Below are 22,300 nucleotides of genomic sequence, written 5' to 3'. Positions count from 1 at the left end.
ACGTGGGACGCTCTCTGCCTGCTTCCTGAGGCAGCCGCTGACGTCCTAAACCACAGAAGCTGATTGTCTCAGGAGTCCAGGCGGGGCTGCCCCTCCTGAGGGCGAGGGAGCGCCAGGACCTGCTGCTCCTGGTCCTCTCTCGGGAGCGGCCACCTGGGGGTCTGCTGGGGTCTACCTTCCCCCTTAGCGTAAGGAGACATTGGGCTAGGGTCCTCCTTAGGCCATCGCAGGTTTATTTCCAAGGACAGCCTCTCTCAGGAGTCAGGCTTCGTCCAGCTTGTAACAGTATTCATCTTGCATGCATGCATGTGTGCTTGTGCATGTGTGCCTGTGCATGCGTGTGTGTGTGTGTGTGTGTGTGTGTGTGTAGAACACCAGGAAACAGGGGAGTCTGAATTCAAGAAGAGGAAAGCACCAGGAACACCACAGAGAGTTTAGAGTCTAGCTTAGGTTATGGCCATACCGTGACCTCATGGGACACGCTGTTGACACAGACTGAGATCAGAGTGGGCCCCGCCCCACAGAGGAGCTTGTCCCCTCTTGATGAGTGCAGGGGTGGCTTCCTTGCCTGGCTAGCCACACGGAGAGCCCGGTGAGCCCTGGAGGAAGGCACGGTCTCCAGAGGCCCACGGTGACACAGTGACAGGAGGGGCGGTGACTCCACTCCCTCAGGGCCAAATGCTGAAGGCATCTGAGATACCTTGTTTAATCAGACGTGAGCCACAGAGATTGCCACAGCACCCGGGGACTTGCCAGTTCTCCATCTCCTAAGACTGGCGTGTGACAGCCATAGCACCCCTTTGTCACCTTAAAGAAAAAAAAAAAAATGAAGAAAAAGAGTCCAAGGCAGCAGTGAATGCTTTCCATCCTCTCAGGAGAAGATTATTGTCAAGTTTATTTTTTCACAAACGTCATCACTCCCCAAGGGAGGTATGAGAAGGATTAGCAGGAAGCTGGGAGAGCGCAGTGCCCATGTGATATGATGAACATTTTGTTCCTCGGTAACAGAAATCCCAGGAAACCTCCCATGCCGTGGAGAAAGGTCCCGCCAGGCACCGCGGGGGCTCCCTTCTGTCTCGCTAGCTACCAGAAGGTCTTCAGAGCCAGCCTGGGCAGGAAGGTCCCTGAAACTCGTTTCTCTAGTTTATCAGCAACAGAAATAAAAAAGAAAGTGGAGCTGTGGCTCAAGAGGTAGAATACCAGCCTTGAGTGAAAAAGCTACAGGACAGTGTCAAGATGCTGTTTAAGCCCCAGGACTGAAACCAAAATGAAAAGAAAAGAAAAAGGAAGAGGGGCAGGGCAGAAGGACAAACTTGATAAGGAAATCCCCACAGAGCTCAGAGAACCCCATTTGTGCCATTGTAATATCCCAGGTGTGCTGGGTGTCTGTGGTGTGCTCTGCCTGTGCCCCGCTCCCCAAACCCCAAAGCAGCCTTTGGCCCCACAGCCAGCAGCTTTTCCACAGAGAGCTCCCACAGTCACAGGCTGCGTAACACCCTGGCTCTGCAGTGTTCACCTGTGAGAGCCCCAGGGTGAGAGGCCGTGCCTTCAGAACAGGAGCCACGTCCCTCGGGCTGCCACACGGCCTCAGCCTGTCCTGGGAACCTGTGACCCTACAACCGAGTCACCTTACACTGCAGGAGTGCGCTCTGGACTTGAGATGAAGGGCCTCGTGATGGAGAGGCTGTCTTGGATTAGCAGGCAGGTCATCATGATCCACAGGACATTTACAAGGAGTGAGGAGGACGGTCACTGCAGGAAAAGAAGATGTGACAGACACAGATGACAGACAGACAGACAGACCAACAGGCAGGCAGGCAGAGACAGACAGACAGATGGACGCTCCACAGCTGCCTCGCACTTTGAGGCTGGGGAGCCACAAGCCCGGAGTGCAAATGACTGCAGAGGAAGAAGGGTTTTTTTCCTCTAGAGCTTCTAGAAGCAGCCTGGTTTTTCACTGGTGACCTTCAGAACTGAAAGACAATCACATCGCAGCACAAAACATGTGTTCCTCTAGACAGCAGAGAGAGTCTGTCCAGCCTGGTTGCAGGTCCCAGCATGGGCCCTCACTCACTGCCTAACCTGGGATTGTCTGAGACTCTGTGAGGGAGCTCGAGGACAACACTTCGCAGGGTGGAGAGGCTCGGGGCCAACTACAAGCCAGGCCTGTCCCTCCTGCCTCTCCTCAGTGTCCTCCTTTAGCCTCTGGCCAGACTGTTCCCATCGGAGAATTTATGCCTACACCTTCATTCTGTGCCTACAATGCCTCATTTTTCTCTTGCTTTGATCGTCTGCTGGAGCATGAATCGTGTGAGTCTCTTTATATAGAACAATTGCGAGGTCCTCTGGCTCAGGGATAGCAGAGCTGACAGGATCGATCTGTACAGCACATTGTTTCTCAGCAACAGAAGAATATCTCTTTCCATGCAGATAAGAAGTTTCTAAAAATTAATATCTTCCTTTGGTATCTATTCAATGTTTCCTAAGTGGGGGAAATGCCTGGCTTTGCTTTCTTAAAAAGTAAATATGGGGGCTGTGCGTGCCTTAGTATAGTGCCTTAGTATAGTGGGTTTGATTCCTCAGTGCCACATAAACAGAATAATCCGGGGCCAGGAGTTTGGCCTAGTGGTTAAAGTGCTTGCCTAGCACACACAAAGACCCAGGTTTGATTCCTTGGTACTACATACATAGAAAAAGCCGGAAGTGGTGCTGAGGCTCAAGTGGTAGAGCTCTAGCCTTGAGAAGTCCAAGGACAGTGCTCAGACCCTGAGCTCAAGTCCAGGACTGGCAAAAAAAAAAGTCCAAGAGCAAACCAGATATCAGATGTATCTTCCAGGGATAACATTTGCTCCTATTGGAGCAACTGCTAGTTTTACACTTGAATTAACTTGGTACTCACCAGATTTTTGGAGGCGTGAGTGAAGAGGAGGGTCACAGCTTTACCAGTTTCACCCACAATGACTGAAGACCACAGCTGGTCATCAGCTGGAGGTTGAGCTGGAGACACTCTCCGGTTAACACCTTCTGTTCACACTCCATTGGCATGCAGTGTTTTCATTGCAAAGGGTCCAGACTCAGCTGGTAATCAAAAATTCCTGTCCATTTAGGTTAGAATTTCTTGACCAAATCATCCTGGCTTTTCTTTTCTTTTTTGGGGGGGGGGGGGTATTGAAGTGAAAGCCATGAAATGTGATCATTCAGCAAAATGTTCAAATCTAACATCTCCCTCTAATCCATCAGGATCCACCCCGGGAATCCTGACTTCAAGACCTTAAAAACAACAAACTCATTGGCACAACACAGAAAGCCACAGCTGTTTGAAGTGTCATTTGACTCCGGTTGCATGACCACGCAGGGGTCCTCCCGGCAAGCTTTGGGGGAGCCTTCATCGGTTCTCCCAAGGGCCCTTCTCAACCCTTTGATAGTTAAAGAAAACACTCTTTTGAAGAACTTCTTCCCTTCATCTTCCATGAACTGACATAGCATCCCCAGATCCTGATCCTATAGCGGCCCCGGATCTGATCTGAGGGGCTCATCAACATTAATCCATGCGATTCTCCCAAGCCTTGTCACTTTTGCAAGGTGCACGACCTCCCTTTGCAATGGGAATCTGCTGTGTGGCCACTTGGTCCTTTATCCTGCAGGCCAGACTGCCAACACACAGGACAGTTACATGAGAGGAGGGCTGGAATGAGGACTGACTTCTAAGAGGTGTTTTGCTTGTAGATAAGATGATAATGAGATGTTTCTGCTTCCTTCTTAGCCTTCAGAGGTGGGAGGATTGAGATAAGACATTGGCAGGAAAGGACTCTGACACCTTTGCTAAGTGCTTGCAAGACTCTGCTCTGGACTCTCTACCAGTGGCCTTCCCCACATCACCAGACTCAACCCAATTGCCAAACACTGGGAGAGGCTGGAGAGAGACCTCACCAGAGCATACCAGGATACTGCTCACTTGGGTTTAACTCACATCTAGTGAGGAGGAAGCCAGACACGAGGACTAGGACTAGTGCCCTTTGTCCATGGGGGCCAAAGGCCCAGTGGACGATCCAAGCTCTATCCTAAAAGTTACATCCCTGCAGAGTGTGTGTGTGTGTGTGTGTGTGTGTGTGTGTGTGTGTGTGTGTGCGCGCGCACATGCACCCATGGGCACACACATACCCTCTGGTTTATACTGGGGCTTGAACTCAGCTTCACATGCTAGCTTGATGACCACCTTCTTCCTCCTCCTCCTCCTCCTCCTCCTCCTCCTCCTCCTCCTCCTCCTCCTCCTTCTCCTCTTCTTCTTCTTCTTCTTCTTCTTCTTCTTCTTCTTCTTCTTCTTCTTCTTCTTCTTCTTCTTCTTCTTCTTTGTTTGCTTGTCCTAGGGCCTGAACTCAGGACCAGGGGCTGTCCCTGACCTTTTAGCACTCTACCACTTAAGCCACTGCTCCACTTTCAGCTTTTGGGTGGTTATTTAAAGATAAAAGAAACTCATGGAGGGCCAGGAGTTTGGCCTAGCGGTAAAACGCTTGCCTAGCACGCGCAAAGACCCAGGTGCAATTTCTCGGTACCATATATATAGAAAAAGCCAAAGTGACACTGTGGCTCAAGTGATGGTGCTCTAGCCTTGAGGAAGCCCAAGGACAGTGTTCAAGCCCCGGGACTGGCAAAAAAAAAATCTCATGGACTTTTTTGTTTGGGCTGCTTTCCAACCTTGATCCTCAGATCTCAGCCTCCTTAGTAGCTAAGATTACAGCATGAGCACTAATGCCAAGCTAACCATTTCCATCTTTGTGAAAGTCTATCACCCTGACCTGCAAGGCTTCTTTGCACAGAGGAGAGGACTCTGCCCTGCTCACACAGTGCGCCTTGTGGGCCTGGGTGCTCATTTGCTTTGGAACTCAGTTGATCCTCTTTTACTGTTTGCCTACAGTGTCAGGTGGCTGTACCATGTGGATGTTTTCATTGAGAAGACAACATGTTAGTAAATGAGTTTCATTTCTACCCAGTTCCTTTCCTGTATTTATCTCTCTGCTCTTTTCCCTTCCTCCTAAATACCCATTAGACTGGATAGAAAATTAGAGGTATTAGGGGTGGAGGGGGTGGTGGTGATTCCTACTGACTCCACTAGAGGGACAGGAACTGACCAGTTCTCTGGGATTCATTCCTAGTCACTGATAACTCTCTCAACATCTGCTCCATTTAAACCAGGAGAATATGGCTAATTATTGTGTGGTGTGGCATTAAAGCTTACCTTGAGGCACAGCTGGATCCTGAAGGCCCAATGATGTATTAGGTACTTACTTACTGGGTGTCTTGACACTAATCTTACATGTGCTTGAAGCTTAAATGTTAGCCACTCCCAGTGTGATAGCCAGACCTATGAAAATGTCACCTTTATAATTAGATTAAAATTCTAAATTAAAAAAAAAATCCAAACAGAAATGTAACCCCTCTGTACAACACCTTAATAATAGCAATACAATTATAGGGTTTTTTTTTTAACCCAGATATAATCCTGTTGGTTTGTCAATCGAAGCACATAAGTTAAGTAATAACACGTGTAGTGGAAGTCCCACCAGAGAATAACCCCAATGCATTTGCTAGTACTGAAACACTGAAGCAATAACCACACTCTGGGCCCTTCTGTTTCCCTTTTGTGTTCCGGACAGGGTCTGTCCTCAGGGCCTGGCAGCCCTGGTTTGGGGAATGACTGTCCCCTCTCCAGCCCTGCCTCCCCTCTCCCTAGAAGATCAGATCCAGGGAGCAGGGCTGGCCTGTCTGGGGCGCCCTGGCTTGGTGACCTGGCCTCTGTCTGTGCTTGTGTTGCAGTGGACTTGGGCATCGGTGTCCAGGAGGACAAAGCGGCCGCCTCTCCCCGCGAGGCCGCGGCGCTGGACGCAGTGGCCCAGGCCGGCGGGAAGAATCTTGGGCAGGCGGCCAAGCCCCAGGCACCAGCTGCTAAATCGCGTTTTTTCTTGACGCTTTCCCGGCCAGTACCAGGGCGTCCCGGGGACCAAGGCTCGGATTCATCGGCTGCAGCCACCAGGCTGGATGTCAGCGCCGGCCGGGGCCCTGAGGACAAAGGCCCGAGTGAGCGCGCGGCGCTTCCGGGGCCAGCTGGGTCCGGGCCCGGGGCGCATAAAACCCCAGGGCGGCCTGCGGCAGCGGACCAGGCCGGCCCTGCCACCTGCGCGGCGGCCGCCCTCCCGCCCCCGCCCCAGGCGGCGCCCCCCAGGCCCCAGGACGCCAGCCTCTTCCACAAGTTCTTCAAGCTGGACAAGGGAGGGGACGCGGCTCCAGGTGAGCGCCACAAAGAAGCCAGGAGCGCAGAGCGCGGAGAGCAGGCCGGGGAGACGGCTGGACGGCCGGGGCCCCAGGGCAGCGGCCCTGCCACCCAGGTGAGTGTCCCTCCGTCCCCAGCGCGCCAGCCATCCAGCGGACCGTCCCTCTAGAGCCAACAGCCTCTCCCCCGGGCCCCCCAGGGCAGGAACCGCTGCAGGAGGAACAGAAACAGCTGCTGCGTCTGACAGGGCCTCCACTCCCAGAAACCCGTCCTCCCGCTTGATCCAAGGCAGAGAGGTGGGCAGACTGCGCTTAGGATCAGTGGAGTCTGAACAGAAAGTGGGCACAAAAGTAGTTCCTTAAAAATGCACCTAGGGGCCGGGAGTTTGGCCTAGTGGTAGAGTGCTTGCCTAGCATGCACGATGACCCGGGTTCAATTCCTCGGTACCACATACATAGAAAGAGCTGGAAGTGGTGCTGAGGCTCAAGTGGTAGAGCTCTAGCCTTGAGAAAGCCCAAGGACAGTGCTCAGCCCTGGGCTCCAGCCCAGGACTGGAAAACAAAATGGACATAGGGATCTCAAGATGCTCTTGCAGAGAATGATTACAGACTTGGTTGGTCACGTTTCCATGATGACTGATCTGCTCTCTTTAGCACTGAGGGGAGGCAGGTGGGGCATCCACAGAACATTTTGTATACTAATCAGTGTCCAACAAGTTAGAGCAAGACTTTTGTAAAAACTAGATTTTTTTTTTAAAGGAGATATTTTGAATCAGTTGTTTTGCTTCCTGGGGAAAGAAAGGCAGCTATTATTATCGGGGTTTTACAGTAAGAAGCATTAGCCTGGAGAGCTTGTTTGTGTTCTAGGCAAGAAATGAAGCCCTGCAATATAGAGGAAATAAAAGTTGATGTATTTGAAAGCAATGTGCCCTTGTTTGGGAAGACTCTAAAGTAACACTATTTATCGAACTGTAAGAATGAAGTTAAATGCCCCAGGTTTAGAAGGAGGCAAAAGACAGGATGGACTCAGCTCCTTAGGACATGGTTGTGTCTCCAAACTATCACCCAATACATTTGTCTTAATAATAATGTCATGAGACATTAACAAGGTGTTTGTAACTCTTTAATCAAATGCTTGCGAGGACAGGCTGCTCTTAGCACTATACACATATTACTTTTCGTAAGGAAAGTGGATTTTAAATGACAAGAATTACATTGTGGGGCTGGGAGTGTGGCCTGGTGTCAGAGTGCTTGCCTAGCATGCACAAAACCCTGGGTTCAATTCCTCAGTACCACATACACAGGAAAAGCTAGAAGTGCTGCTGTAGCTCAAGTGGTAGAGCGCTAGCCTTGAGAAAGCTCAAGGACAGTGCCCAGGCCCTGAGTTCAAGTCACAGGACTGGCAAAAAAGAAAGAAGAATTACACGGTAACTGCTCCACATCAGCTCAACATTGCAGACAGCTGAACTTGGGAGAAACAGAGGCTGTGTGTCCAAGCACTTATAACCTGTTTCCATCAGTTTCACCCCCAAGAGCTGATTTTCAAGACCCAGTTTAGAAATTTAACTTTTCCCTCCTGATGTCCATTTTCCAAACTGCACCAGTGCCTGAAGCTGATTGCATTACCACTGTTGTGATTCAGAAAGCGAGCCTTGGAATTTATCCCGGCACCTGTCTTTCAGCAGATGTGACACAGTTCCAGGCACGCGCAGGGCCATGGTGGTGCAGGGCACTGTCTCTGGCCTCATGGGCTTGCTGACCAGTGGAAGGTGATGAATAAATAAACCTGAGATAGCCATGCCAAGTGCCGTGCACTCTTCTGAGGGAACAGCCCAGAAGAATTGGCCACAATACCTAGCGGAGCAGTCTATAAGCCAGGACCCCAAAGGCTACTTGCCTGGCGGGGTGCTACAAACTAGTTATCAGGGTGCATGAGTATCCGAATAATTGCTTGCTAAATTTCCTTGAGAAACTCTTGTTGAATTTCTGCTATTGGTCATACGCCACTAAAGACATTTGGGTATGGTGATTTTGAGTTCTAAATAGATAATTATTTGTTTCTTTGCTAGACCAAAGCCACCATCCAGTTAGGAAAGGATTAGACCATTTATGAGACAAATAGAATCTTTCTCCCCTCCTCCTCCTCCTCCTCCTCCTCCTCCTCCTCCTCCTCCTTCTCCTTCTCCTCCTCCTTCTTCCTCTTCTCCTCTTCCTCATCCTCCTCCTCCTTCTTTTTCTTCTTCTTTCTCTCCTCCTCCTTCTCCTCCTTCTCCTCCTCCTCCTCCTCTTCCTCCTCCTTCTCCTCTTCTGCTTCTTCGGCTTCATACCTGCCCTGGGACTTGAACTCAGGACCTGGGGACTGCCCCTAAGCTTTACATGCAAGGCTGACATCCTATCATTTGAGCCATGACTAACTTTCCAGTATTTGGGTAGTGAACTGAAGATAAAAGACTTTCCTTCTCAAGTTGGCTTCAAACTGCAATCTTCAAATCTCAGCTTCTCCTAAGTAGCTAGGGTTATAGGCACAAGCCACCAGTGAAAGGCTGCACCTGATTTTGTGACACTGCAAATTTCCATTTTGACTATGAATGTCCTCTCTGCATTAGGTACTTGTAAGACATTTATTTATGTATGCTATCACACTGCCATTTCTTTTTCAGCCTGGGAATATTCAAATACATAAGTCTGCAAGGAGTGTTAAGGAAAAAGAAAAGATTTCAGATGTGTGAAATTTCTCTTCAGACCCCTCTAGGTACATCTGTGATTGGAAGACACACATTGTTTTATGGGGTCCTAGGAGAATGCAGTCCTCAGACGGGAACGTCCATCAAACTTTCCTATCAATGGCTTCCTTGGAGGGAAGGCCTCTTTATGCACAGATGGGTGTCAATATATCGATTCAGAATTCTTAGGGTAAATTATGCCCGGACTGTGCCATGTCAGCTCTCACTCCCCACATTCTCCCCCCCCCCATCCCCACCAGTCTTTCCCCCACCATCACTAGACCCTCCTTCCAGCTAGATTGGAATTTTAACCACAAAGCCACAGAACTGTGAATGTGGAGAAAGACACACAGAGAGAGAACGCGAACTGCCACTTCATTCTAGAGAAACATAGCAACCACAGTCTTATTTTTGTGCCTTAGAAAACTACATTCAGAGCATGGCATAATTAAAACAAGGCAAGAATTCATGAACAAATGGAGCATTTACCCCGTAGGCCAAAGAAAAGATAAATTATGTGCCTGAAAGATTTCACTGAGCTGTGATTGACCCAAACCAACAGGCTGGCAGGGATGGCTTCCCCCCCGCCCTTTCCAGCGTTCTAAGATCAGCATTGAAAAGATTCATCACACGTGCACAAAATGATCATATAATGGAAATTTGACCTTTTGGTTAAAAAATAAAGAAAAGCAGACACTACGTTTTTGTTATCAGCCTAGGCCTTCTAGAAGCATCTTTGTGACAGGGCATGCAGGGTGTACATAGATTTTTTTCTTAAAAAATTAGTCAAGTAATATAGTTGTTACTTAAACACCATGTGCAAGGCCTGAAAGATGTCCTTGACCCATTCAGATAGTCTTGCCTCTGGTAAGAGTCAGACTTTCTTTGTATGTGTGTGCATACGTGTGTACGTGTGTGTACATAGGTGTACTATACCTGGGGCTTGAACTCCATGCTTCACGCTCTTAGTTGGCTGTTTCACTGAAGGCTGGCCCTCTGCCACTTGGCCACACTTCCAGTCTGAGGCTCTTTTAAGGGAAGTTGTGACAGTATGTGGTGCTCTGGTTCTCGAAAAATGCAGACGTTTTCATTTGTTCCTCTCTTCTCCACCCTGAACACACTTGATTCGAACTTTACTCAAAGCCAGCCTGATGTTTTGGCTTCTTCTTTCTACACCTCCCCGGGGCTGGCAAATCCCGCTGTGGATCCATCTCAATTTAATCTGGCACAAACTTCCTTCTCCAAATTCCTCCTCGCCTGGCTCCCCTGTCCCTTTCCTTAATGGTTACTCTGCCTTGATTTCCCCAGCTAATCTCATGCAAATGTTGGTTAGAGACGGTGCCTGTTAGAATGCCTGGGACATGGCATCTCCCTCAGGTCTCTGAACATTATCCTGACATGTCTTGCCAGCAGTCAATCCATTTTTCCATAAGTGACATTAGCGAGGGTATGCTTATTTGTGGCTCCTTCAGAATGGCTGCTACCCAAACAAAAGCAAGATAGGAGTGTCTCATTGCCAACTCATTACCCATCTTCTACAAGCCTTGGGAATCGTGTTGATAGATCCATCTGCTCTTATAAGAAGCAACTCCTGACGGGCGGGGAGTTTGGCCTAGTGGTAGAGTGCTTGCCTAGTATGCACAAAGACCCAGGTTCAATTCCTCCGTACCACATATATAGAAAAAGCCAGAAGTGGTACTGATGCTCAAGTGGTAGAGCTCTAGTCTTGAGAAAGTCCAAGGACAGTGCTCAGGCTCTGAGCTGAAGCCCAGGACTGGCACCCAAAAAAAAATTAGTACAAAAATGTATGAAAAAATGCTTATTTGGTTATTTGAAACAGAATAGGGAAGGGGGGAAAACAAGATGAGGGGCGGGGGTAGGGGAGGGAAATGAGGACCAAGACATGAGAAAGGGTATCAATGTTTGTGACGTAACGTACATTCTATCTGGTGAATATAATGTAACCCTTCTATTAATTACAATAAAAAATATATGAAAAAAAATTAATACAAAATGGGCCGGGAGTTTGGCCTAGTGGCAGAGTGCTTGCCTAGCATGCAGGAAGACCTGGGTTTGACTCCTCAGTACCACATACATAGCAAAAAGCCGGAAGTGGTGCTGAGGCTCAAGTGGTAGAGTGCTAGCCTTGAGAAAGTCCAAGGACAGTGCTCAAGCCCTGAGCCCAAGCCCAGGACTGGCAAAAAAAAAAAAAAAAAAAAAAAGAGAAGCAACTCCCGATTGCACTATCTGATAGATCTCTTCCTAACTCCATCTGTTGCTGTGTGGATAGATAATTTATTTAATCTCACTAATACAATACCTCTGTTAGTTAATAGCGATGGGTCATTGAGGACCCACATGTAAATATCTTGTGTTAGATTTAGTCCAGGAGATCTAAGATGTTTTTGCAAGCAGTGAGTTGGGTCTCCAAAGTAGTGAAGAGGGATGATGCCATGATTGACTATAAGAGCATCATACTGGGGGTGGGATCAATTACTTGTCAATCAGTCTTTGCCCAGCAAGTGTGAGGCCCTAGGCTTGATCCTCAAAACTGAATAAATAGGAAAATAAATCTATGTGTCCTCAGACTGGGTGCTTCATTCTATCTTCATTTAATTAGATAAGCAGCTAAAATGTCTCTCTTTTTCACAATGACATGAGAAATGGAACAGTGGAATTGTTGACACTTTGTTTTACTCAACTTAAATTTCCCTCCTAAAAAAATATTTCATTCCTCTATAAAGTCTGAAAATTTCTCACTTTGTTACCTGGATTGCTAAAGTTTTACAGCACGTGTGCTTTTTAGAATGATCCCTTCTCTGTATTTAAATGTTATTAAGAGATTGAGCACAATTTTATCTGGGAGATTTTTTATAATTTTAAGTTTTTGTTTGTGTTTTTTGTTTGTTTGGTTATTTTGCCAGTCCTGAGGCTTGAACTCAGGGCCCAAGCCCTGTCTTTGGGCTTTCTCAAGACTAGCACTCTACTACTTAAGCCACAGGACCACTTCTGGCTTTTTCTGTGTATGTGGTACCAAGGAATTGAACCCAGGGCTTCAGGCATGCTAGGTGAGCACTCTACCACTAGACCATGCTCCCAGACTTAATTTTAATTTTTAGTATCTTTAAATCGCTGTCCAAATGAGTTACTGTTCAACAAATCAGTCCATAAGTGCAATGTGTGTTAATCGTCATCACCCCTTTCATCCTTCTCCCCATCCCTTCCAGCCCGGCCCCTCCCTTCAATCTTCCTCATTTCATGGGATATGAATTCCCCCACCTCCTTCCTCTCTTAGCCAGCCTCTTAAGAAAATGTTAAAACTGTTTCTAAGAGAAAAGTTGGGAAGTCTGAAAGATCCACCGGAATGGATTTTCTGGAGTTTTGTTGTTGTTGTTGTTGTTGTTGTTTTCTACGTTGTTTGCTTGCAGTACTGGGGATGTAGGTAGGGCCCTGAGCTTGGTAGGCAAACGACTTCACCAGAAGTTATTTTGTTCATGTTTTGTTTCTTGAGAAAATCTTAATCACTTAAAACTGGCCTCAAGCTCAAGGTCTTCCTGCCTCTACCTCCTGAGTTCCTGGGATGACAGCTGTGTGCTGCCACGCCGAGCTTGACTCTGATGGTGTTCAGTGTCTTCGCTATGTTGAACACCATAAAGCAGGAGCACGCAGAGGTAGCATCTGGCATGTGAAAATGCTTGCACGTGGTATAGTAGACACCCAATGTCTCTGGGGGCAAATAATCCCTTCGTGTTTTTTCACGTTTGTCCACCTTTTCCATGCTTGCACCCAAAGAGGAATATTTTTCCATTTGAAAAATAGGAGCTCAGCCTGGACCTGTCTAGTCTCCAGAATCGGAGACCCTGCGTTTCAACCCCAATGCGGGCCGAGGGAAGGCAAATTTCAATGGGAGAACTGAACCATGTGGCAAAAGAATGCAAAGCCCATACAACTGCCATGCAATTCCCAGGCTGCTCCAGTAGACTGCACTGTGGAGACTCAACGTCCAGTGGTCCGAGAAACAGCCCCTGGTTACTAGACAGTGCCTGGGAGGGGGTCATCCCTTTCCCTTTTAATTCCCAAACCAAGCCATTCCCAGCTTGAATGACAGTTCCTCCCTGGGACGTCACCCATACGTCTTAAACGTCTTAAACGCAGTGTGTAACCGTCAGGACCTGTACAAAGAAGACAGGAAGGAGGAGTCTTCCCGGGACTGGCAGCTTCCAGCCTTTCGTAATTAGCTTTATTTATCTTCCAGAAGTGGCTCTGCGCTTTACCATTTAAAAAAATAATAATAATAAAAAGGAAAAGAAATCACTGCTTAGAAAATACTGAGATTCCAGGAAATGCTTTTATTCATCTTGGTGTTCCTTCCTGCTGACTAATTTCCTTTCCTCTCTAGCAAATTGGAAGCCACATTCTATCCACAGGAATTAACCAAGCCCGGTTTTTATCCCCTGAATCTGACAAATGGCTTCACACAGTTGACTGCTCTAAGAGGAAGGAAAGCAAACCCTTAATGATGGTCGTGACCGTCTGGAGACCATCTCTGACCACCTGGCAAGTTAAGCCTTTTCGTGCAGTCTTGAGGAGGAGGAGAGGAAATGAGATTCCTCTTGCCTTTGATCTCAGGAAGTGTGTGGCTCAGGTTTCTAACAGATGCTCAGGGATGGGTCTGGCTCCCTTCAACACTGCCTGTACTCAACCATACTGGGCACCGGAGCTGACGATGAAGACAGAGTAGAAGCTGTGACTCCAGCCAGGACAGGTACAGGTGAGGCCGAGACAGCAGAGTCATTCAGTTCTGCACGCAGCCTCCATCCTGCCCTCCCTCAGACCCGGCTTCAAGGAAGGAAGCTGAGATCTAGCTGACCCTGCGATTGCAAGAAGGTGCAGGAAGTCTCATATGGGCTCCATTACCGACCATCAAATTAGGATAAGGCCGTGTGATTTTTCAACATGACAAATGGAGGCCACTTAGTGTTCCTGGCTGTGGGCTCTTTGAAGCCAGCAGACAGGAAAAGCACACACAGACTTGTGACAGGGATGAAATACAGCCCGGAGAACACCTGCTTTCCTAAAGGGAGTTTCCAAGTATTTCCTGGAGAACATTTGTCCTTCCGTCTAGAATTTCTGTTGGCTGAGAATGGACTGGCAGCCGACGATACTTTGAACATGCCAATGACGGTTTGTGGTCAGAGACAAGAATCGTCTTACCGCTCCAAGGGCGTGGGCTACAAACCCAAGATCCAGAGTCTGGAGTCTCCTCACAGGAATACTCATTTTGGTGTTCTAGATGCTTTTAAAGCATTGTAATTAGTTGTGCATATTTCATTGAATCTAACTTGTTTTAATAGGTAATGAAGTTACCTGGTTCACAAGCTATAACAAAGAGATATCTGTCAACCAATGCTATTTCAAGATAATTGGGTACAGAGAACCCCGTCCCACATAGTCAAGTTTTCATGTCTCTATAGGTCTATTAAGTAATTGAATGATACATCTGTGGGTTTCTCTGTGCTTGGTACTTGAGAAAGAATAGTGAGCCCGAGAGACACAAGCCCTGACTTTGTGGAGTCACTGCTAGAGGAAAGAGAGGGGTGGAGACTAGTGTTAATCAAAGAGGCAAGGGCAAGGGACTGGGGCAGAGAGAATAGGTTCTTTCTGGTCAGCTTTCTTTGAGTTTCTTAAATTCATCACAAGCTATTTGCAACCCCATAGCTTGCTGTCTAAAACATTCTGCCCTTCTGTGTGTCTGCAGGTAATTTCGAGAGAAAGAGGGAGGGAGGGGGAGAGGGAGAGAGAAAGAGGTGGGAGAATTTGGCAAGCACCACATCATGTAAAGCATTGGGCAGCCTGTGTCTGGGCCTGATTCCAGAGCCGCAGAGGGTGGTAAGAGGTGGAGGAATGGGGTTGTGGAATGGTAGATGGGATGAAGACATGCCAGAACTCTGCCCAGGACAATGGCTGGGGCAAGGTAGGCAGAGCCAGCAGGATGCACGCATCCCTGCTGGACGAGTTAGAGGAGAAAACTGATTCTTTTCATGTCACATCCCCTACCGCCCAGATCCCAGAGCAGAAAGGTGAAAGTACTAAGCCGGTTGGTTGGGTGGGGTTGGGATGAATCACTACTGAGGGCTTATGGGGAATTAACTAGAGTCCTCAGCAGGAAAGGTGTTCAAGGCCCAAGTCATGAGTCAAGAAGGCCAAGATGGGAAACACCAGCCCTCCCACAGCCTCCTTACAGAAGGGACGGGAAAGGGGTTTTGTTTAGAACACTGCCGGCATCCCTCAGGCCCCCTCCATGTCCTCTGAGCAACTGCAAGTGCTGAATGTGTTAGAGACTGGGGGAAGGGACAAGGGGAAGGCTCTCACAAACCCCCCATTGTCTGGCACACCCTGTGGGCAGAAGAAGTATGGCTGGAATTAGGGGTGAGGGAGAAAGGGGTGCGAAGCAAAAACATGACTTTGGTGGTTCACATTCAGCAAGCTGCAACTGTGAAAAGTCTGTGTTGCTCCCAGGAGACAGTTGACAACGAGGAGACAGAAGAACAAGGAATTGAAGCTGTAACTCGCCCTGGCTCTGGGAAGCCTGAGAGCCTGGCGATTCCGGAGGAGAGCTGCCAGACCAGAGAGACGGGTGAAAACAGTTCCATCATGAGTTTCTTTAAGACATTGGTAAGTAAACATCTTTCTTCCCCCCCATCCCATAAATTGGTTGCCAGTTGAGATAATTCTAAGGATAAAGCCTATCTGAATATCGTTGTACGGCATGGGTTATAGCCCACTAAAGTGGTTTAAGCCACACAAAAAGCACTTCCTAAGGGAATGCACTGAGAGGGCTCAGAGCAGGAGCCAGGATAGGAAGTGTGGTTGCCCACACTGTGACATGTGAAATTCTATCCCAGTGGATCGCTTCTGGTCATTGGTGATTCAAGTTATTGGAAAACACTACCCTAGTTGCTAACCTGTCAAAGCAACTTTGCCTCTCACAAGGCAAAGCCAACACTTCTGTCTTCTGCATCTAAGTCCAGTGCTCTAATTAGTAGAAGGCCCAACTCGTCGACACTGCTTACTTCACTCTGACCTCCCCACCGCCCCTCACCCCCACCCCAGAGCAAAGCCCAGTGCCTGGCATGGTCCATTCCAGCTACTCAAAGGAGCACTGGATGAATGGCTGTAAAATCAGCTAGCTCTAAATGAGTGTGGACTCTAGGCAAATATCAAGACTAACCTCAAAAGATAAAAAGACAAAAAGCCCACAGAATGTGTCGGGGATAATAGTAATAGAACGGATAGCAAGTCTGTGGCCTTTCAGGACTTAACTCTTGACTGTATAAGCTACAATGCATTATAAATATATAAATAGCATAATGATATATAGAATGCCATTATAAAATATTTATTGTCTGAATTTTATTACCCAGAGATCACTAAGGTTTATACAGAACTAAAAATACTTATTTCCTTCTTTGCTGGTGTACTTTTATACCAACCTAAAGAATTAAGCATCTATGAAAGAAAATTCAACCCAAAGAGCTATGGTTTTTACATTTGATTTTTTTCCAAACTTTAAAGGTTTCACCTAGCAAAGCTGAAACAAAACAAGACCCAGAAGATAAGGTAGGGAGCTCAAAATCCTTATATATTTGGCTTTGTGCATAGAATGGGGGTTTAGCTCTCTGTCTGGCTATTTCTTAAGTGATGGCTCTATATTATAAACATTCATATGTATGTGCATATAGCTAGATATTTAATACTGCTGTTGAGTTGTCTTTAAACTATTTCATTATGTTAGTAGTACTTAAGTGAAATCACTTGTGGAAAGGATAAACAAATAAATGGATACACAAAGGGATACATTTGAGCTGGGCGATGGTGGCTCATACCTGAATCCTAGCTATTCAGGAGACTGAGATCTGAGGAGTTTTAATCCAGCCCAAGTAGGAAAATCCATGAGACTCTTATCTCCAATTAAGTTCTGAAAAGCTGGAAGTAGAACCGGTGATTCAAGTAGTATAGCACTAACCTTAAGCAAAAAAAAAGCTAGGAAATAGCAACATGGCCCTGAATTCAAGCACCAAGATTAGTAAAACACACACACACCACATACCACCCACAAAAAATGTATACAACAATATATAAGTGTTTGTGTGTGTATTATATATGTATATATATACATGTGTACCACATGTTTACATACATATATGTGTGTTTACTTATATACATATGTGTATTTGTATGTATGCATGATTGCATTTATACGTGTGTGTTTATGTATGTGTGTGTATGTTTATATGTATATGCATGTATGTGTGTATATATATAAAGCACAGGGATACTAAGGTCAAATTCAATGAATGGCTGAGTCAAGCACCCTGCATGAGGCCCTGTCGTCAGCACAGCCAGCCTAAGCACGGTGGAGTGTATATGGTGTGTGGCCTCCTCAGTGACCCTGCACATCCTTCTCTGTAGCTCTCAAGCGCCATGACCCTTCTCCAACCAGATGTGGCCTCTGCTAAGCCTACCTCCCTGGTGGAGTCTCTCTCTGCCACCCTGCAGGCTGAGGCGCCTGCTGGAAACCAGGACTTCAGATGCAGGGTTTGAGACTCTGTTACCCGTGGTGCCCACATGTAGGCCTTTGTCCTTCCCACCTGCTCTCACCTTGACTTCTTGACATTTTCCTACCGATGTTCTTAAAGTGCTTGGGAAAAGTCTCTCTCTCTCTCACACACACACACACACCCCTTCAAGTCTGGGAAATTATTAGCACATTATACGCCTCATTTAAAATCTCAGACACTAGATGCAGGTGGCTCATGCCTGTAATTCTAGCTACTCAGGAGGCTGAGAGCTGAGGATCGAGGTTCAAAGCCAACCTGGGAAGACAAATCGATGAGACTCTTATTTTCAATTAACCAGGAAAAATCCAGAAGTGGAAGTATGGTTCAAGTAGTAAAGCACCAGCCTTACGTGGGAAAAGCCAAACACGAGTACAAGGTCCTGAGTTCAAACCTCAGTACCAACACACACACAATAATAATAATAATAATAATAATAATAATAATAATAATAATAGAATTAAATCTTGCACTATTGGAAACCTGAGCCACTTGTTTTTGTTGTTTGGGTTCCCATTTTCCTTGGTTAGGCTCAACAGATTGAGTCACCATGAGGTTGCTAACAGAGGACCAAGGGAAATTGTCTGGAGGATGAAAGCCATTGGTGATTGTATTTACTAAGGTGAAGCTTAATTAGGAATTGTTCTGCTATCTTCTTAATGGTTTTTTTTTTTTTGCTTCTTTGTCAGAACTGGGGTTTAAATTCTTTTTTTTTCTTTTTTTATATTTTTTATTGTAATTAATAAAAGGATTACATGATATTTGCCAGATAGAAGGTGCATTAATTCACATACACTGATACCCTTTCACATGTCTTGGTCCCCATTACCCTCCCCCCCACATCCCCTACCTTGGTATTCCTCCCTTCCCTATCAACTTTAAAATAACCAAATACCAATAAATTCAATATATCAGATAACAAAGTGAGATACTGTAACAATATGAGATACCCAAGGGACAGAAAAGGAGATGAGAGATAACATAGTACATTAAGGACAACAATCATTCGTTATATGGCTTTTGTTTCAGTATCCTGGAGGTCCTTTCAATTAGCTTCATACTATATGGCCTTATGTATCAAGGTTTTGCTCTATTGCAGATCTCTGCTAGTAGAGCCCAAGGTTTCTACTGATTATGACAAATGAGGGAAACCATTGAGCCTAAGTTCCTTTGAGTCTGGCCTACTTCACTTAATATGATTTTTTCTAAGTCTTTCCATTTCCTAACAAATGGGTCGATGTCGATATGGAACCAACCTGGGGTTTAAATTTTTATCTTCACCTTGCTAAAAATGGGCCCTCTGACTCTCAGCCACCCTTTCAGTCCTGGTTTTTAACTCATTTTGAGGTAGAGTCTATTTCCTACACTGGCATATACTTGAGCCTGATTCACCCATATCAGACATCCTAGTAGCTAAGATTATAGACAGCTACTACTGAATCTAGCTCTTCATTGAAAGGGGGTCTTATGAGCATTTTTGCCTGGGCTAACCTCAAACTACCATCCCAACAATCTCTCTCTGCCTTCCAAGTAGCTAGAAATTAAGTGTGAATCACCAGCACCTCTTGGCTTGTTTTTATTTTCTGTTTCTTTGTTTCTTTGTTTTGTCGGTCATGGGGCTTGAATTCTGGGCCTGGGTGTTGTCCCTGAGCTCTTCAGCTCAAGTCTACCGCCCTACCCTCTGAGCCACAAGGCCACTTCCAGTTTTCTAGTGGTTAATTGGAAATAAAGAGTCTCTGGTGGCCTCTTGTGCCCGGGCTGTCTTTGAACCTCGATCCTCAGATTCCAGCCTCCTGAGTAGCTAGGATTACAGGCAAGATCCGCTGTGCCTGACTTCTTGGTTTGTTTTTTAATTTACTGTTTCTTCGCATGTTTTAAATCATGTAGCCAGAGCTCAGATGTCCTGCTACTGTCTTTAGAAAAGAGAGATGGGAGGGGACTTGTTTGGGTTTGAATTGCTTATTCCATGGGGGAGGAGGGGAAGGTGAGATGCATTAATCTGGGTCATTTAGCTAGATCACCCTGCTGAAAATCAATGTGTACCTGAACCTGAGCATGAAAATGTTGTTTAACGTACTCACAAGTGGTTAGGGGATGGGTGTAAAATAGCAGCAGTGAATTGTCACCCTTTACAACAACAGAAAGCAAGCCAATGGATTTACTTAAAAACAAAAAGTTCTAAGCTGTTAATGCCATTGCCCAGAAGGCATCCAAGGCCGAAAGCCTGTGTGATGGACAAGCTGGTCAGAAGACTTCCGAGAACCACGGTAAAGGCAGCAAGAAAAAGCACCTGGACAGCCCCAGGCTAGGGCTCAACTTTAGGAAATTCTTTAGGCATAAGGTCTGTATCTGGATATGTTTGGAGGAAGAGGAAGGACTCTGGTCTTCACCACAGACACCAGGCATTCTGGGCCCTCAGCCTGTGTTTCATGAGGCCTAAGCCTTGGTTGGCCCAGTCATTAAAATGGGGTTATTTATTATAAGTCCAGACTCGAAACCCCATTTTATGAGCATCTCTGAGGACCAGGGTTCTGAATTTGCTCTCACCTCCTCATGTTTCCCAAATCACTCCTTTGCATACCTGCTTGGCCACTTTTAGATAAATTAATCTACAGTTTCATGTTGAAATTCATAATCTCTTGTCTAAAAAGAAATGTAATATAGTTCATCAAATCTGGGAAGCAAAATCTCCCTGCATATGAGAAAGATAACCATTCATATGGTTAATAAGCAATGACATCCTCATCCCCATTTATGTTGAGCTCCAGATCTAATGTGCTCTGGCTTTATGAAAAAGCAGTTGGCTAATAAGAGAGAATATTGTAGCCAGCCAGCACCCTGGGGCATGCTACTGGACAGAGGATGTGCAGGTTGGAAAAAGGAAAGATTTTCACGATTGAATGTTATTGTGTAATGTATTTCTGTGAGACCTGACGTCTCTGGCTGGGTTGTGGTATGCTGACTGCACTTTGGGAAATACTTACTCTTCTAACCCCAAGATAACAGTTCTGCTTTGTTGTATCTAGTTCTTGTGTTTACTAAACTTGTACTGACCCTAATAATAGCCAGGCTGATTAAGGGGGGAAAAACAAACAAATGAATGAAGGCAGAGTTTTTCACTCCTCCCAGGAAGGGAACTAAGGACAAGATGAGGTCACTTTTGGAGACACTACTGTCCTGAAGTGCAGAATGAAGCCATTGTTTGTCTGCAGCCATCGATTAAAAAGGTTCCCCCCACGGCACTGGTGGCTCCGGCTCAGGATTGTGATCCTAGCTGTGTAGGAGGCTGAGAACTGAGGATCAGTGGTCCCAAGTCAGCCCAGCAGGAAAGTCTGTGAGACTCTTGTCTCCAATTAACCACCAGAAAAGCTGGCGGTGGAGCTGTGGCTCACGTGAATTCAAGCCCCAGGACTGGCATTTTTTTAATCCCCTCACTGGCTCTGCATGCTGGGAAATTTTATTAAGATAAAACATCAACCATTCTCTCTACCAAGATGGAACCTGTAGTCCCAGGACTGTGAATATAAACAGAAGCTGACAGAAAGTTCTCCTGGCGGAATCTATACGTATATGACCCATGAGATGAAGACACCCTCGATTTCCATACAGACTATCTTGTTCTGTATAGAGAAATGGAAAGGCCGTGGTAGCTATGGATAGCGGTGGTGTTACAGCCACTTCAGTGTTTGGGAGAGAATTCACTGACTGCTCCATAAACCCACCCCGCAACTCGTCCAAAGCAATCTTGTTTAACTTCCACTTGTAGCCTTGAGTAGGGAGCCTTGGAAGTTTATGAAAGGGATGACCACGCCCCTCCCTTCTGCATTTCCTTTTGTCATTCATTTTTGGACCTACAAATGTTCATACCTCTCATATCTCTTCCAACTCATAAGTGGGCCACCCAAGTTCAATGTGAACATTTCTAGTGCTTTCCCAAATCTTTAGCTCATATTCTGCTTCTGAGGCTCATCAGCAGAAGAAGGGACTTGGGACCCTGGAAAGAGGTGTTGTTTTCTCTGCAGATATATACATTAAAGAAAGGTAACAATACCACACAAGCTTGGGTTTCCTTAGTTCATTAGCATGACCTCTGTACCTAGGACAGTTAATTTTCTTCTTCAATTGTTCTGTTGTTCCCAAGGGTAGACCCTAAACTCACTAAAATGATGAGGCAGAAACCAGGGACCACTGGCTCACACCTACAATCCTGGCCACTCAGAAGGTTGAGATTCTCAGGTCACAGTTCAGAGATGGCCAAGGCAGGAAGGTCCATGAGATTCTTATCTCCAATTATCCACCAAAAAACTGGAAGTGGAGCTGTAGCTCAAGTGGTAGAAAACTAGCTTTGAGCACAAAAGCTCAGGGATAGCATCCAGGCCCTCAGTTCAAGCCCCAAGACAGCACAAAAATAAAATAAAAATAATGAGGCAACTTGTACGTGTGCCCCTTGGCACAACTGTGGGAAGTGTTTATCATGGGATTCGAACTGGCCAAAAAGGGGGTTCTGGAACAAACTCAATAATAAAAATGTAATGAAAATGTGGAAAACACCATGGCTACCAATGTTGAAGTTGATTTGGTTAGTTATTTGTTTCTTTCCCTTCCTACAAAAAAAAAGAGTTTTCTTAGTTTACAAAAAGGGAAGAAGGCTGGAATTAATAAATGAATCAAGGCTATTGTAATAAAAAAAAA

General features: G+C 46.2%; 1 protein-coding gene across 5 annotated transcripts in view; it reads left to right on the top strand.

The window, feature by feature from the left end:
• Positions 1 to 22,300, top strand: part of Bcas1 (brain enriched myelin associated protein 1) — a 51,114-nt gene that overhangs the window by 7,270 nt on the left and 21,544 nt on the right. For 3 of the 5 annotated variants that reach the window (XM_090352544.1, XM_090352542.1, XM_090352546.1), the window contains exons 4-7: positions 5,815 to 6,383; positions 15,510 to 15,665; positions 16,566 to 16,610; positions 19,812 to 19,949. In XM_090352544.1, the coding sequence (XP_090208670.1) occupies positions 5,815 to 6,383; positions 15,510 to 15,665; positions 16,566 to 16,610; positions 19,812 to 19,949 (908 nt within the window). The remainder of the gene's footprint in view (positions 1 to 5,814; positions 6,384 to 15,509; positions 15,666 to 16,565; positions 16,611 to 19,811; positions 19,950 to 22,300) is intronic. The other 2 variants (XM_090352543.1, XM_090352545.1) reach the window with 2 other exon arrangements.

Source organism: Megascapheus bottae, chromosome 18 (genome assembly GCF_031878675.1).
Source record: "Megascapheus bottae isolate mThoBot1 chromosome 18, mThoBot2.hap1, whole genome shotgun sequence".
In the NCBI taxonomy this organism is placed as follows: Eukaryota; Metazoa; Chordata; class Mammalia; order Rodentia; family Geomyidae; genus Megascapheus; species Megascapheus bottae.
The sequence above is the reverse complement of the archived record's forward strand: the minus strand, read 5'-3'. Positions and strand labels throughout refer to the sequence as shown.